Here is a 12,416-nt window from a genome sequence, read left to right as displayed (position 1 = left end):
CACGAGGTATTGTGCGGGCGCGGCTAAAGTGCAGAAACCGGCCGCACGAAACATAGGAGCTTCCGTCTGTATACGTGCACACTTCAATTTAGAAGCGAAGCAGGGTCAACCAGGGCACTAAGCGGATGGGAGACCAGAGAGGTTTTTATATGTGAAATCGAGCGCTGACCCGTTTTTTATTAACAAAACCTGCCCTAAATGGTTTGAAAAGTATAAAGAAGCCCTCATGGTCTTGCATTAGGCTGGACATAGTTGGAGTAAGGCACTACAGTCGTTTTATTTTAATTACCGAGCCTACTGGCTGATTGCCTATAGTCATATCATTGAAGGGGGCAACACAATTGTGGCAAATTACATGTGGATGCTGGAGTTATTTAGGGGCAAAACGCAGTGTAGAGTGTACGCTTCTCAGCTGCAAGGGGCATTGGCTGTGGTATGAAACCTTTGGTAAACGAAATTTGTGACATTGTACATTTGCATTGGGGGCAATTGGTGTGCATATACTAGCCAACTGATCAGAGAGAGGGGGAGTGTTTTTGAAGCCTAAGGGAATCCTGCGTCGTGAAGCCAATATCTGGTGGTAAAATTTCTTTCATCGTAGGATTACAGTCAACGGCTGCTGCTGACCTATTAGCCGAGGAGCTCACGGCGGTGCGGAATCCGAGGACACAGGCAGGCCTGCCTTTCACTGCTTCTGGCGGGCCGCGGGGCTAGAGTTCGCTCGCCCAAACACTCCAGGCGGGCTGGTGTGTGCGGTCACAGTTGCGTGGTGCCTACGGCCAGCCTGTGAGCCTCCAACTTGGAGCAGGTACAGGGCACATTGTGCCAAGATTAAACGCACTGTGCAGTGTAGGTGCTAGAACAGTTGGAATGTCTGCCAGACGGGGTGCAGGGAGTTCGCGCATGGAGCTAATGTTTCAAACCATGATGCGCAAAATGTCAGCAATAGACAAGAGATTGGGGAAGGTGGACAAATTGGGTAAGCCTGTTGCTGAGTTAGATTCGAGGGTTGAGGCACAGGCAGGGCCAACGGGGAGGCCCAAGCGGAATATAGTCTCACCGAGACCAAGGGGGGAGTTCGTGACACCACCAAAACGAAGCAGAGCTAAGAAGGGTTGTACTCGCCCCCCAAGCCCCTTGTAGGAGGGGGGTCCCTGGGGCCAGTCCCGAGTGGAACGCCAACTGCACCTGGGTCGCACACGCCTGCCCCGCAAACCCCGGTAAGCGTGCCAATAACACCAGTCGCGTCACCCATTAACCTTGTCACCGTAGTTGTCCCACCGGTAATCCCAGTAAGCCCATCACCTGGGGCTGGTCAGGTGCCCCCAGAATTAGCGGCGCAGAGAGCAGCAGTGCTTCCATGGTTGGGGATTGGGGGAATGTTACCTCCCGCAGCTGACCCCACGGCCGAGGCACAGAGAATGGTCGCACAAATCATGGTGGCTAGGGGCGAAAGTAGCATGCCAAGCGCCCCGATTTCTCCCCAAACAGGTCCAGCAAGCGATGGGGGCGCAGTCAAGACCATTGAATCAACGCAACCCGCTGAAAGTGGTAAGGTGGTGGCCCTGCCAGTACTGGGTGAGGGCGCGATTCCCTCTAGGGGGGAGAGCTTGGCACAACATGTCTCTCAAAGTGTGAAAGAATTGATTTGGGCAAAAAAATATATAAATATGTTCTCATTGCTGATTGACAGCAGGGAGTGGGAATATGCCAAATCACAGAAGGAGATGATGTTGCCTAGTTAATGGCGGTCGCAGTTCTACAAGTTTAGGGTTGAAGAGACGCTTATCAACGGGATCAGGGCTTTCTCTGGGTTTATGGCGGTTACCGCCGAGCGTTCCCCCGGTATGCAGGCGGAGATGGCTTGCTATCAGAGTAGAATTAAAATGTTCAATTCGAATCATGGGGGGGATTCATGGAAGGAATATGACATAGCTTTCAGTAAAGCTAGGGAGTTTAACAGATCTTTAGCCTGGGACAAAGTTGACTCAATTTCTTGGCATTCTCAGTTTGAAAAGGGGAAACCCGCAGGCGCTAGAACTAGCTGGAACAAAGGATATTCGCCCAAGCCCCAGCAGCCCTTTTGGTCAGCTCAAGGCGGGGAAGTGGCCAATAAGGCCAGAAATAATACAGGTGGGAAAGGAGTGTGTTGGGATTTCAATATGCGAACCTGCACCAGGGAGCCGGGCACGTGCAAATTCAGGCAGGCGTGTTACATATGCGCCATCCTACCCACCCAGAAACGGCATGCCGGTCAAAGGGTAGCGCTTCAGGTAACAGAGGGCGAAGGAAACCAAAATAGCGGAGAACACCCCCAGGTGGCGCACTCACCGATTGTTGTGGCGGCTATGATTCCTTGGCTCAATAGATACCCAAACCATACTTCTGCAATGATGCTACAAGGTTTCACACTCGGTTTCCGGATTCCAGCTGGGGGTTATACCGGGACACCACAGTGTAGGAACCAGTTGTCAGTTGAGCATAATCCCAGGGTAGTAGCAAACAAAATAGAGAAGGGATTGCGTTAAGGTAGAGTAGCAGGTCCTTTTCTTGACATCCCTGTACCAAGTTTTGTCTGCTCACCTCTGGGAGTGGTCCCTAAGAAAGAAGAGGGCGAATTTAGACTCATACACAATTTATCAGCACCCAAGGGCTTATCATTGAATGATGCGATTGATGAGAACGTTTGTAGTGTGAAATATGCGTCTTTTGACCAGGCAGTGGAGATGTTGAGAGTTTTGGGTCCTGGGGCACTGGTGGCAAAATCAGACATTGAGTCAGCGTTCAGCTTACTACCAGTGCATCCAGGAGACCAACACTTGCTAGGTTATTCCTTCGAAGGCAAATATTATATGGACATGTGTATGCGCATGGGTTGCTCCATTTCATGTGCATACTTTGAAACATTCAGCTCTTTCCTTGAGTGGGTTCTGAGTCAATCTACGGGTCACCAGTATGTGATGCACTACCTCGATGACTTTCTTTTCCTGGGTGTGGCGGGCTCACAGGAGTGCGCGTGGGCATTGCGGGAGTTTTGCGTGCTCATGCGTGCTTTTGGGGTCCCGCTCGGGCAGGGAAAAATGGAGGGGCCATATACATGCCTGGAATTCTTGGGCATTGAATTGGACTCCTTGGAGGGTTGTTTCAGGTTACCCAAAGACAAAATATTGAGAAGATCAGGGCAGCCCTTCAAAAATGTTTGCTGAAAAAGAAAGTCACATTACAACAGTTGCAGCAGACAGTTGGCCAGCTAAATTTTGCATTGAGGGTAATCCCTATGGCACGCCCATTTTCCCGCTCGATTGCACAAGCCATGAAGGGCTTGCGGGATAAACATCATCGCACAAGACTGTCAGTAGAGGTTCGCCAGGACATGCGGATATGGATTGCATTCCTGGAGGATTTCAATGGCAGAGTACTGTGGGGTGCCCCCACTCTGACCTCAGCAGAGTTAGGACTATGGACGGACGCTGCTGGCGGTGTAGGGTTTGGCGCCATACTTGGCAATAAGTGGGTGGCACAAAGATGGCCCAAGTGGTGGGAAGAAAGCGGCTTGATAACAAACCTTGGGTTCCTAGAACTGTTCCCAATCTGGGTTGCTTTAGAGGTCTGGCCTGAACAATTGGCTAATAGGTCTGTCATTTTCTGGTCAGATAACATGACTGTAGTGGAATGCATCAACCAACAGGCAGCACGGTGTAAATTCATACTGCGCCTGATAAAGGAGATTGTGCTAAGATGCATGACGTTGAATGTACAATTCAGTGCCAAACATGTTCCAGGGGTCTTGAATAACACGGCTGACACCCTTTCTCGCTTTAAGATGCAGGTATTCAGGGAACACCTACCAGCTGGAGAGGCCTCCCCAGCCCACTTCCCTTCAACACTTTGGCAGATTGGTGCCCCCAACTACATGACCTTGTGGCAGCCAGCCTAGCTTCCAGGACCAGGACAGCTTACGAAGGGGCGACCAGGTCTTACTGTACATTTCTGGGTCAGGATTGGGAGGCCAAATGGGATCAGAAGGCAAATTTTAATGGGTACATGGACACCTTACACAGGGAGGGGCGCTCAGCGGCGACTGCTAGCAGACAAGGCAGCTGTTTCCTTCTTGGCACAGACAAGGAGGGGCAGGGATCTTACGAACAGCTTTTTAGTTCAAAAGGCTTTAAAGGGGTGGCGGCACCTACAGGCAAATACCGCCGATGGCAGAAGACCAACAGGTCTGGAACGGTTGGCAGTAGTATTGCTTGCCCTACCGGACACATGCAGCTCTTCAGGAGAGGTACTCCTATTCAAAGCCACCTTTTCCCTGGCCTTTTACGGGGCATTCCGGGTAAGCGAACTAGTTGCTAACAACAAACTCGACAGGGTAGGTGGCCTTCAGCTGAGAGATACTACTATACGGGGTGACACAATGTGGGTCAACATCCGGAAATCCAAGACTGATCAGGAGGCCAGGGGAGAGAGTTTGGTAATACATCGGGCACTGAATAGCCCGTGCTGCCCAGTGTCGCATGTGGAGGCGTTCATCAGATAACAGGCGGGTGAAGCAATGGGAGCATTGCTAATGCATGCGAATAGGACCCCATTGACCAGGTTTCAGTTCCAAAGAGTTCTAGCAATGACGATCGCCAAGGCAGGTTTAAACCCCAAGGAATTTGGGACACATTCTTTCCGGATTGGGGCAGCAACTGAGGCCACTGTGAGGGGATTGAATGCCAATAGTGTGAAGAGGATTGGGAGATGGTCTTCCAATGCCTATAAGCGTCATGTGCGGCTGCACATGTTGTAAGGGTCAGTCCACTTCCCCTGACACCTGCCTTGTTTGTGTTTATCTTTTTGTTTCCCGGGCCTGTGATGCAGGGCGGAAATTCCTACAGGGTCATCAAAAGCAACAATAAACAACTCGGCAACGGCAGGAAGACAAAAGGACACATGTAGTATGGGTAGTTGGTCATTCTTATGTGAAACGTGCTAAATCAATTTTTCTTGCAGGAGAAGGTAGACGGAGGGCGGAGTGTGGGGGTTTCAATGTTTCCTTTCATGGTAGAGGGGGGCTTCGCCTCAGTCAGCTAAGGGGCTACATCTCAGACTTACTCGAAAGTCACACCCCACCGCCCTCAGCGGTCATCCTGCATCTGGGGGGTAATGATTTAGTTGAGTTAGGCAGAAGGGTCCTGTTGGAAGAAATCATTTCAGCGGCAGGATGGCTGGCAAAGCTGTTACCGGAATGCACCATAGTGTGGTCACAGTTGATACTTAGGCTTCAGTGGAGGTGGGGGTGAATCAGTCTGGGCGTTGAATCACTCAGTAAAGAGGGTCAACAATAAAACAGACAAGCTGTTTAGAACTCCTCACCTACAGAGTTGCATTTGGGGAGAACAGTTCTACTTGCGAGATGGGGTCCACTTGACAGAAGCAGGGAATTACATATTGGTAAGTAACATACCGGCATGGGTAGAAGGTTTTGCTAGGAGAGTATGACCTTTCAGTGTAGGCATTTGGGGGGGGGGGGGGGGGGGGGGGGCAGATAGTCGGTCAACTATGCTGGCCTGTGGCGGTAGGGTCATAATCGGTGAGCAGCAATTTAAGGTCCTTAGGGGGCGGCACCATTAGCGAATGGGGCTGCCCAGGGGGAGGGGCCACTGGTCTCTCCTAGAACTTCAGGGGCAGAATATCCGCTTGCTTGGAAGGGTGCGGGGGAGGGAGTCACGCTTTCCTCGGGCTGGTAGCCACCCCGCACATACACTATGACGTCAGCAAATGGTGCGAGTGTAAGGGCCCCCCTTTTTGGTTAAATGGAGTTCACGGAGCGTACGAGGGTAACCAGGAGAGGGACGAACTCTCCCGGTATCCGGGCCCTTGTCGCGCATGCGCACTCAGACGTGAGGGCGTAGCTGGGGAAAGGATCGGACACCGGTTAACGACCTTGCCTTAGGACCAGAAATGATTAGAATGCAAAATTGATCGTAGGATGTTAGATTCGGTTAGGAAACACGCTGTATTAGACACTTGTTAAGGTTAGCCCATCATACCGGTCTAACTCGTAAATCTAATGTCTGAATTTTGCATTTAATAACTATGCAAATAATTTTCATTTTTTATTTGTTTTAATATTTTAATAAATACGGCCAGGGGGTCGCAAGACCCTCTGCCTTCCAAAGAAATCTGTTGCTTGACTGATTAATAAGTTACTGTCAATTATTGTTTGTACGTTAAGGCGGGGGTGGCCGGCAGTCCCAGACCATGAAACCCTGCACTTTGGGCTACTAATAAGTTCACTGCAATGTCTGCCTGTTGAGTCCTCTTGGCGTCAAGCGGCGTGAGCAGTGCCCGCGAGTTGAAACAATTGCCTGGTCAGGATTCTCACACGTAGTCTGCTGGTTGAGTGACATTGGCACACGGGACACTTCCAGGTCGCAGCATCATTGGCCACTCCAGGGCTTTGTGTGTTGAGGCACCTATACGTCAGGACCATGCGTTCTCTGCAGATTGAGCGAGTGAAATTTGCATGTTGATGATTCACTGTGCCACTAATTATTTGTTGGAATAGAGGTCTGCTTGTTGAACGACTCTGGCACACCACACCTAAACTTGTTGGTGCATCTCCCTAGCATTTCATTTACACAACTCCAGTGCTGGCTAGTGTGTTCAGCAGTTTGCTTGTTGGACCATCTACTAGTTGATGTCAGCGGTTTTAGTGACATTTGTGCTCCCAAACCTTGCCTTTTGAGGCATTTCAGTGTTAAGCCGATGTCTCGTTTAAGTGGCGTTGGTGACTAAAACTTTGTGCAGCATCTGCAAGCTTCGTCGAAACCGATCCCCATCTCCATGGTCTGGGAAGTCTCTCACGTCTCCATGGTCAAGAGTGTCTCTTAAGGCTCCATGGCCAGGGGTTTCTCTGACGTCTCCATGGCCAGGGGTTTCTCCGACGTCACCAGGGTGAGGGGTGTCTCAGAGGTCAGGGATGTCTGAGGTCTCCAGGGTCAGGGGTGTCTCCAAGCTCTTCAGGGTCAGGGGTGTCTCCAAGCTCTCCGGGGTCAGGGGTGTCTCCAAGCTCTCCCTGTGCTATTGTGCTTGTTTTAACCTATGCTCCAGAATGTTACCACAAAGGAGAATATAGTAAAGAAACACTCTCAGACACTTCAAACATGCCTATTTCAAAGTGAAATACTTTGTTAAAATATTTATTGATTTAAGGCTAGAAATGAAGGATTACGTGTAAAATAAAGTGCTGCAATTATTCGACAAAAATCCCATTTTTGTGCCGCTAAATTTGCAAATCTATGCTGCAATATCCTGAAAGGTCTGCAAGAAGAGTTTGATTATATTATTCTATGTTAAACAGGTCACAAAGGAAACGGAAAATAACATAACGTTACTTCTCATTAAGTCCATGGGTAGTTCTTGTTATGAAGACTATCAATTCCTAGTTTTAATGGTGGGTGGAGCATACAACATTTTCTTTTAAGAGCAGGGTTTGGAGACTATGGAACATGGGTACGGGGTCAGATTTTAACATGTGTGGTGGTGACCACAGTGGGTGAGACAGGACTATTTTGAATTACATGTATGCATTTCTGGGCTGCACATATATTATTGGGAATGAAATCTGAAGAGCAGTGAATAGGTCCTGGGAGAGTTCTAAGCACAAAAACGAACACTCCTTACTACCGTCGATCGGTTTACAGGCTATATTTAAGGTAGCTGTCAAAGTACCCTTCGTAATTGGAGAGATTTTCTTTTTATAAAGACTGTCCTATTTTATCCATTGCTGCTAAAGACCTACACTTGTTTTTGAAAGCCTCTTCCAATCTGTATGGCAAATTGGCCAAACTTGAAATTTGACAGCAGATATCTGATCCAGCCACAAGGTGTCAGTGTTTTCAATAAATTGCCCATCATAATAGGACTTTTGTGTAAGAAATTATCGTTACTATTATGGCCGCTAAAGTTAAATGTGGTGAAGCAGTCGCAGTTTCAAGCCTAAAATAATGTCGCTGAAATAGAACGAATATAAAATAAATACTATTTTCAGTGCCCTATAAAATGATTTTATAAAGCATGGCCTAAGAGTCCGTATATTGAATGGTACAGATTTAGACCATCATAGCCCCCGTTCTAAAGGGTGCAATACAGATCTCAGCTGGATTTTAAACATGCAGTACAATAAAGCACCTCAATGACGTTCTCATACCTTCAGCGGCTGGTTTCTTCTTATCACGGCAAGCTCAATATTTTTACCACCCGTCTGTACAACCTATAGCACAAGAGTTAGAGCAGGTTAAACTTCAGCAAAAGGCATAGATCGATACAAGATGTGCACAGAAGGGGGAAAGAAAGAACACATACCTCGAGTAAAGCTCTTATTGCTAGCTTGATTGTGTCGCTGTCGGTTTCGATTGCTTCTGTGTAGTTCTTTTCCAAAAACTCGCGGACAGTTTTTGCACTACGGCCAATAGCATTTGCCTGTAGGAACAAAAAAACGATACGGATCCACACTTTGTAATGTTTGGCTAATAAAATTATGTTATTTAATGCTGCTAATTACATATGATAAACAATGTAACATTTATACCTGGTTACCGACAGCTTTTGAGGTCTAAAACCCCTCATGATCTAAGACACCCACATAACAAAACTGTTAATACACAACACACATTATTAAATACACAGATTATATTACAGATAAATTGGTGTTTGGGTCAGCCTTCTTCAACCACCAGCTTGTTTCCTTCAGCTGTCTTTTTGTATTGTCTCGCTGTGTTATTCAACGCTACAGTTCGAGTATCTCACCCCACGGCATATGGCGGATGTATGCTTTAAAAGTGGGTGGAAAAGTAGACGTTCTCATTCCCCCTCCCCCCCCCCCCCTCCTAAAGCCATCACTTAGTAATGGCTTTAGTAGGGAATGCCCGGTTACTCATCGGAAATCTTCATTACTCTGAGTCCTGGTATTCTCCTTCCATTCCTAAGCCTGTCTCTCCCTCCAGGTTTCGGTTTATGGTGATTGCTTTGTGCTTTTTCTTTTTCCTTGGGTTTCTTTGGTATTCTCAGGATGTGTGGGTGAAGCACTTCCCCCTTTATGCATGTCGAATAGGCACCGCCATATTGGGGGAAGTATTGACCGTTGCTAGGTAACGGTAACAGGTTTCTGTGGAGCAGACAAGCTGCTCACTGGTAAGGAATGGGACAGGAAGACGGACGGGGAGGTAATCGGTTGAGAGGAGTTGCAGACAGACCCCTCTGCATTCAGGGACTGGCTGCAATTAACTCATTTCAAGTAGATGCATTTCCCCAGTCATTGATTGGTACATTAGGGTGAGCTTCATCGAGCTGCAGAAATGTCCATCTTCCATTTATTCGACTGATGTTCTTAATGCAAACAATACTAGCTATCCACCGGTCTCTCCAATTTCTGGTTAAGTAAATGCAAAACCACTTATCCTTTTTACAGCTCATAACACTGTATTTACACTGCGACTAATGAAAAAATGCAAGCACATTCTCCCAATAAAACATTTTTCCAGAAACACATGGCTCCCGCTGGCTACTGAAGCACAGATCGGAGCCTACTCTGCTGCCTAAAAGTTTGAAAGCCAACTTAATCTTTTGCCCCTTCAAGTTCCACAAAAATATGTATCGTCATTTAAAACCCAATACCATCAATCAATCAATCAATCAGGAGTCTGTTAAAGCGCCGACTACTCACCCGTAAGGGTCTCAAGGCGCTAGGGGTGGGGTGGGGGGGGGGGAGGGTGCAGGTTCCATTTCATCAAGGAGGGGGGTCGGTCGAAGAGCCAGGTTTTGAGGTTTCTTGCGAAGATGGGGAGCGATGTTGTTTGTCTGAGGTGGAGCGGAAGGGCGTTCCGTGCTTTGGCCGCGAGGAAGGAGAAGGAGCGGCCTCCCGATCTGGTCTTTCTGGTGCGGGGGACCACGGCGTAGGAAAGCTGGGCTGATCTTAGAGTCCTTTGGGGTGCGTGGAATTTGAGTCGGCTGTTCAGGTATGCTGGTCCGGTGCAGTGGAGGGCCTTGTGTGCGTGGGTGAGCATCTTAAAGGTGATTCTCGCCTCGACGGGGAGCCAGTGGAGTGTGCGCAGGTGCTGGGAGATGTGGCAGTGTTTTGGCAGGTTGAGGACCAGTTATGCGGCGGCGTTCTGGATGTTCTGTAGCTTGCGGATGAGGTTTTTGTTTATTCCGGCGTAGAGTGCGTTGCCGTAGTCAAGTCTGCTGGTGACCAGGGCGTGAGTGACTGCCTTTCGGTGTTCGAGGGGGATCCATTTGAAGGTCTTACGAAGGAGGCGGAGGGTGTGGAAGCAGGAAGATGAGACAGGGTTGATCTGGCGGTCCATTTTGAGCTCGGAGTCCAGGATGATTCCCAGGTTGCGTGCGTGGTCTGTGGGGGTTGGCGGGTTTCCGAGGGCGGTGGGCCACCAGGTGTCGCTCCAGGCATCGGGGTTTGGGCCCATGATGAGTACTTCTGTTTTGTTGGTGTTTAGTTGTAGGCAGCTGTTTTTCATCCATTTGGCGACGGCTTCCATGCCTTCTCGAAAGTTGCGTCTGGCGGTGTTGGGCTCGTTGGATAGGGAGAGGATGAGCTGGGTGTCATCTGCATATGACACGATGTTGAGTCCGTAGGTTCTGACGATGGGGGCAAGTGGAGCCATGTAGACGTTGAAGAGCATCGGGCTGAGGGAGGAGCCCTGGGAGACTTCGCAGGTGGTAGGTGTGGGGTCCGAGAGGAAAGGGGGGAGTCTGACCTGCTGCGTCCTGCCAGAGAGGAAGGAGCAGATCCAGTCGAGGGCCTTGTCCTGGATTCCTGCATTGTAGAGTCTGCGTATTAGGGTGCAGTGGGAGACTGTGTTGAACGCCGCTGATAGGTCGAGGAGGATGAGGGCTACTGTTTCTCCTTTGTCCAGTAAGGTGCAGATGTCGTCTGTTGCGGCGAGGAGGGCGGTTTCCGTACTGTGGTTTTTTCTGAAGCCGGATTGGGAGGAGTCGAGGATGTTGTTTTCTTCAACGAATGTGGCGAGTTGGCTGTTGATGGCTTTCTCAATGACTTTCGCTGGGAACGGGAGCAGGGAGATGGGTCTGTAGTTTTTGAGGTCGGTGGGGTCTGCTGAGGGTTTCTTTAGGAGGGGGTTGACCTCGGCGTGTTTCCAGTCGTCGGGGAACGAGGCGGTTGCCATGGAGCGGTTGATGGTTTGGCGGAGCATGGGTGTGATGGTGTTGGCGGCTCTGTTGAAGATGTGGTGGGGGCAGGGGTCCGTGGGGGCCCCTGAGTGGATTGACTTCATTGTCTTCAGTGTGTCTTCGGTGGGGAGGGCTGTCCAGTCATTAATCGCTGGTTTCCGGGTGTCGGGGGTGGTTGGTGAGGGTTCAGTGTGTTGGTTGTCTTCGAAGTTGTCGTAGATGCTCTTGATTTTGTGGTGGAAAAAGATGCCGAGTTTGTCGCAGAGGTCTTGGGAGGGAGGGATGTCGGTAGACTAGCTGGTAGGTTGGCCGAACTCCTTGATGATGCTGAAGAGTTCCTTGCTGTTGTGTGCATGGGTGGAGATTCTGTCTTCAATCACTTTTTTCCTTGTTTCTCTGATGAGTTGATGGTGGGCGTTGGTAGCGGCTCTGAAGTTGTTGTGGGCTTCTGTGGATTTGGTGTTTCTCCAGGCCTTTTCGAGGCGGCGGCATGTGCGCCTGGACTCTCGAAGTTCGGTGGTAAACCATCTGGCTTTCTTGGCACGGGTATTGTTGTTTTTCTTGAGGGGGGCTATGGTGTTGGTGCTGTCCGAGATCCATCTATGCAGGGTTCGGGCTGCTGTGTTGGGGTCGTCATCTTACGCGATGGTTGGGGTGGAGTTGTTGGTGAGGTGAGCTGGTCATCGGTGATTTTGGTCCAGTTTCTTTGTGGAAGCAGGTGCTGGTGTCTGTGGATGGTGGGTGTTCTGAAGGTGAAGTGGACGCAACGATGGTCGGTCCATGGGAGTTCGGTGGTGTGGCTGAAGGTGATGGAGTTTCCTGTAGTGAAGAGGGGGTCGAGGGTGTGTCCTGCTGAGTGCGTGGGCTCGGTCACGATCTGGCGGAGTCCAATGTTGTGGAGGTTGTCCAGAAGGCATGTGGTGTTGGGGTCCAGTTGATTGTCGAGGTGGAAGTTGAGGTCTCCCAGCAGGGTGTAGTTGGTGGATGCGATGGCCTGCGGGGAGATAATGTCCGTGATGGAGTTGGCGAAGGGTCCGCGGGGTCCAGGGGGTCGGTAGATGAGGGTTCCTCGGAGGGCGGCAGTGGGGCTGGCCAGTATCTGGAAGTGAACGTGTTCCATCAGTTCTGTGGACTCGTCAGGGAGTGTGCTCAGACGGAGGCTGGATTTGTGGACGATGGCGATACCTCCTCCTGGGTGGGTGGGGTGGTCCTTCCTGGAG

At 49.8% G+C, this 12,416-nt stretch overlaps 1 protein-coding gene across 1 annotated transcript in view; it reads right to left on the bottom strand.

Moving 5' to 3' along the window:
• Positions 1 to 12,416, bottom strand: part of PSMA8 (proteasome 20S subunit alpha 8) — a 542,764-nt gene that overhangs the window by 82,934 nt on the left and 447,414 nt on the right. The window contains exons 5-6 of the mRNA XM_086966944.1: positions 8,356 to 8,472; positions 8,201 to 8,263 (exon numbers count right to left, since the gene is read on the bottom strand). Coding sequence (XP_086823070.1) covers positions 8,201 to 8,263; positions 8,356 to 8,472 — 180 coding nt within the window. The remainder of the gene's footprint in view (positions 1 to 8,200; positions 8,264 to 8,355; positions 8,473 to 12,416) is intronic.

The sequence above is a fragment of the Lissotriton vulgaris genome, chromosome 4_1, assembly GCF_964263255.1.
Source record: "Lissotriton vulgaris chromosome 4_1, aLisVul1.2, whole genome shotgun sequence".
Lineage (NCBI taxonomy): Eukaryota > Metazoa > Chordata > Amphibia > Caudata > Salamandridae > Lissotriton > Lissotriton vulgaris.
This window is presented reverse-complemented; position numbering and strand designations above follow the sequence as displayed.